At 49.6% G+C, this 4,510-nt stretch overlaps 3 protein-coding genes across 3 annotated transcripts; all 3 read right to left on the reverse strand.

The window, feature by feature from the left end:
• Window positions 1-965: 965 nt before the first annotated feature.
• TEOVI_000687900 (uncharacterized protein) lies at window positions 966-1,658 on the reverse strand (the record flags this gene model as incomplete). The annotated part of the gene is made up of 1 exon (XM_067221001.1): window positions 966-1,658. The coding sequence occupies one exon, from the start codon at window positions 1,656-1,658 to the stop codon at window positions 966-968; it is 693 nt and encodes a 230-aa protein (XP_067077102.1).
• Window positions 1,659-1,964: 306 nt separating this feature from the next.
• TEOVI_000688000 (mitogen-activated protein kinase 1, putative) lies at window positions 1,965-3,017 on the reverse strand (the record flags this gene model as incomplete). Its single annotated transcript, XM_067221002.1, has 1 exon — window positions 1,965-3,017. The coding sequence occupies one exon, from the start codon at window positions 3,015-3,017 to the stop codon at window positions 1,965-1,967; it is 1,053 nt and encodes a 350-aa protein (XP_067077103.1).
• A 261-nt stretch (window positions 3,018-3,278) lies between these two features.
• TEOVI_000688100 (ubiquitin fusion degradation protein, putative) lies at window positions 3,279-4,199 on the reverse strand (the record flags this gene model as incomplete). The annotated part of the gene is made up of 1 exon (XM_067221003.1): window positions 3,279-4,199. One exon carries the CDS (start codon window positions 4,197-4,199, stop codon window positions 3,279-3,281), a length of 921 nt encoding a protein of 306 aa, XP_067077104.1.
• Window positions 4,200-4,510: the final 311 nt, after the last annotated feature.

The following is a 4,510-nucleotide window of genomic DNA, read 5'->3' on the forward strand; positions in this document are numbered from 1 at the left end:
TCAACTAACAAACAACACTATTTGTACCCTCCTAAATGAATGGAAAGTTTAGCAAACCAAACGCACAGAGCTTGCATTAGGCAGTCAACTGCAGACGGTGCACATGCGAAAGAAAACAAAACAGTAGATGTGCTGAGTGTAACTACAGCGTAAGGAAGAAGAGCTTCGGGGTCACCGATGAATATTCCAATATTTCTGTACTTCTTTTCGCCCACGACATCTTCCAGCCCTTTGGGTATGTGCCGGAAGAGGCACACATACTCGCATGTGCATATGCATATTTCCACATGTTTTAACTGCCGTCTCCAACCCCCCCTCCCCCCATCCCGGGATGGGGGGAGGGGGGCGGGGCAGGTGGCGACAAAACGTCTGTACGGGACTTACTCTTCCGGAGAGATGCATGCCATCTCCACGACTGCACAATGCGCAGATGCTCCGTTATTGTGGTTGTACGAATCTATCAATGTGTACAAAGCAGGGTCTACCACTCAAAAAACTCTATCGTTCACCCCAACATCACGGCTGCGTTAGCATTGCGATGACGGCTTCGCGTGCATTGTTACGTGCTGTTGTTTGAACTGAGTGAGCTCGTTCCCACATGTACGCGACGTGTTTCACTTCCCGCACAAGAGCCCGCACATTACGAACACTCTTGGCAACCACCTAAGAACAATGAAAATCCCACTGACATTGCCGAAGTGCAAAGGCATCTGTCCCTTGCCACCTGTCTCATGTACAGCATCTAAGTACACCAACTCCGTTCATCACCCACACCAGATCTACGTGGCGAACCCTGCCGCAGGCCCCTGAAAAAAAGGTTTGTGGAGGGCGTTCCTATTCACAGATGTGCTCCTTGATATCAGGTCTAGTTACATTATAAAATTTCCAAAAATTGCAGAGTTTCGTCGTCCTTTTCTTCGTTCACAAGTCGGATGCAGATGCTCTGTTTTGTTCAACGTGGTATGCTAATCAGAAGCGGAACTGTAATCACTAGAATCCGAAGAATTTCGCGTAGTACCCTCTGTATCGTTTGCATATAGCGTACTTTGTTTTGGAATTGAGCTATACAGAGAGACAGAAGTACCTCGGCTAACGGAAGTGGTCCTCCACTCGGATGACTTCCTGTGGCTCGTAGAGGAGTACAGAGATGTGCTCGCAAGCGGGGCTGCCTCTGGTGTGCGCATACTGTCATGTGGTCCAACGACACGCTTGCCTTCACGGCCATTATCAGTGCCTCCTGTCGTCGCTGCACCACCTTGCCGATTCCATGCTTTTGTGGCCAACCATCCAGACTTCTGACTCCACCTTTGTTTCCTTTGCCGTTCCGCTTTTAGTTTATCCCGTCCCCGTTGAATCTTCACCATTTCCTTTTCCTCCATAGCCTGTCGCCACACAAGGCGCGAGTGCTCTGGAGATTTAACCCCCATTTCGCCCCATTTCAGTATGATCTGCGATGTTCTCTGTTCCCAGTTCTGCAACATAGTGTGAATACGTTGCTGGACCTTTCTACTGATTTCCGGTTCGTCTTCAGCCGCGCTGGCATCAGGCCGCGGGGTTGAATTAATTTCCCACACTCGGTATGAAAAGCCACCGGCGCCGCGTGGCGGTACCACTACCAAGTCGCGCTTGGTGGGGGCGACACCCGACTTATATGGCATTGCGGGCGCGAACAATATCTAAACTGCTACAGAGGGCGGTCAAGATGATAGCGGTGATTGCACTCAAAGAGGCATAAGGATAAAAAGCATTGCGGTAGCACTAATGAAACAGTTTATGAACATATATCAGGTTCTCCTTCGGAGAACGTCGAAACCTTCTGACCTACCCAAGATAAGGTGTATATGATGTATATGTGCATGTGGGTGGGAGGTCCCATATGGCTGAGCAACATTTCGTGAGCGACGTGATGGGGGCCATCAAAAACACAGACCCACCACAAGCGCTCGCCCGCTGGACAGTCCTGTTTACAAGGCTAACTTTTGCTTTCGACGGTTTCCAATAATATCGTATAACGCACTCCTATATTGATCCGCGGGTCTCTCCTCCTCATCCGGAAATGGGAGTTTGATGGGCACAGCCTTGTCGAGCTCCTCGAAGTCACTCGGGGACGTAAAAGGAGCAAAGTAAGGGTGCTGCAGAGCCTCCCGCGCCGTTGGCCGCTTGTTGGGATCAAAGACAATACATTTACATATTAAGTCCACGGCGTCTGCGTTGTATTTACTCAGCCGCTCAGGTAACGGATCTGGGTCAATCGCAGGCAGAGAATCTATGAGTGGCCAAGTTTCTTCGGATTTCAAACTCTCGAGGTCCTCGGCCGATGGCTCGCCAAGGGCGGCAACAATCAACCCGATTTGGTGCAATGTTGAGTTCCCCGTGAACAAAGGGGAACCGGTAAACAATTCACCCAAAATGCAACCAACGGCCCACATGTCCATAGCTGTTGTGTAGCACGTGGACTTCACGAGAACCTCTGGCGATCGATACCAGCGCGTTGCTATGTATTCAGTGAGGTCGTTGTCGCCACCTTGTGTATTGAAGCAGCGCGCGAGGCCAAAGTCGCCCAGCTTGATGTTGCAGTCTGAGTTCAGAAAAACATTGGCAGGCTTCAAGTCCCGATGAATCACCCCACGGGCGTGCAAACCGGCAACGGCATAGACAATTTGGTAAGCTACGTATTGCCGCTGTACGGACTCCATGATGTTATGCCGCAGTACAACCGACAAATCAGTTTCGGCAAGTTCAAATACGAGATAGAGGTCCGTTCCATTGATGGAGCGAATTACATTTAGCAAAGGAACAATGTTGTCGAGCTGCAGAGTGCTAAGGAGCATCACCTCGCGGTAGGTTCGTTGCGCGTCTTGTCTATTTCCAAATGCGTCGTATACCTTTTTGATTGCCACTTTCATTTTTGTCACCCTGTCAAGAGCACACCAAACGACTCCGTACGCCCCGCTTCCAATGTGGCACAATATTTTGTACCGCTGTTCAATTCGTCCATCGATGCTGAACGACACCATCTAGTTTTCCTACTTTGCTTTTTTATAGAAAAAAGATGAAAAAGCCCAGACAGCAAGAAATGTAATGAAAACTCCTCACAGCTGCACCACCGACAGGGCTCACTCAATAACTATGAACCTCGCTCGAGAATACTCAGGCTCAGTGGAGATTAAACAAATAGCATCTGAGCAACGGCTTTGGTGGTATGAAACAGGGCTGCATATTTCTAAACGGAACCCCTAAACTTCAATCCTTGCCCTCGCAGAGGTTCTGCCGTTGCTTCAGTTTTTTGCTGCGTTGAATCTGCCAAAAGCCTTCAACCGCATTTCTCGTGCCTCTTGAGCCATTTCCTCCTGCGTCTTTGCAACACGGTGACCACCGGTGTCGCTTTTTTCTTCAACCGTCGATTTCCCGTCGATACGTCGTCCCACTCCCATAAATGGAACAAACGCTGCCTTCGCTTCTTCTTTCGGTTGCTTCGTACGCGCTGGTTGAGGTTGATTGCCGATGGTAGGTGGCTGAAGCACAAACGGAGCGAATTCGACGGCGTCATCGGCTCCAATTATGTTACCTCCCTGTGGCATCTGGCGTTCGCTTTCTGTTGGTGACGGGGGCATATCGAGGGGGCGTTCAAACTCAACTTTGAGTTCAGTTGCTTGCGTGTCAGCCCGCACTGTGGATATGGCATCGACGCTTTTACCCGTGTCATCCGTGATACTAATAACATCGATAACGAAGTCCCTGTCAAGATAGTCCAGAACAATGGACGTTCCCTTGGTAAGAACTGGGTAGTCACTCAGCCGCATCTCCAAAACATTCTTTGGGTTGCTCAGCTGGAGGAAGTTGCTTTCCTGCGGCCGTAACTTGATAAGACCTCCGGGTGGCAGTGTACATGTCTCGATGGCAACGGTGCTGCCCTCGCACAGCCCCATCGCAGTGAACATCCAGGCTGGCATAACAATATGACCTTCCTCTGCGCTGAATTCAAGCACTCCTGCATAGCACGTCACTCCCCGTTTACCATTGCGCAGTTTGAATTGCAGCGGGTAAGCGACCCTCATGGTTGACAATTTCTGCAAGCATGTTGGGGGCAATATGACGCGTGAGCCGCTATTAATTTTGGCGTCCGTACTCGCGAACACACTGGGAAAGGCTCTCAAAGATCCTCTAAATATCTCTGGGCTCTCCTTTCCAGGATACATGTAGGTGTGGATAAGCCTCAGGTCAATTGCACGGGGCTACAGGGCGCCTCGTGAACTTCTCGCTCTCAGGGGCAGAAATATGCAAAGAAAGCGAAAGCAAACAAACAAACTCTAACCCCTAGGCGAAAACAGCTAAGCAGAAATAAGAGCAACTGTACTGTCTATTAGCGTTAGCTTGAAAGAGCTTCTAGAACTGTAAGAAAGCAAAGGAAAGAAGCGAAAGGAAGTAACCTCACACATGTTTGCTCAGCACCGCAGTATATTTCGCCTTTTTCTTTTCAGACACTCAAGAACCCATTGATACAACAGAT

Source organism: Trypanosoma equiperdum (assembly GCF_001457755.1).
Source record: "Trypanosoma equiperdum strain OVI genome assembly, contig: ctg_1286, whole genome shotgun sequence".
Taxonomy (NCBI): domain Eukaryota; phylum Euglenozoa; class Kinetoplastea; order Trypanosomatida; family Trypanosomatidae; genus Trypanosoma; species Trypanosoma equiperdum.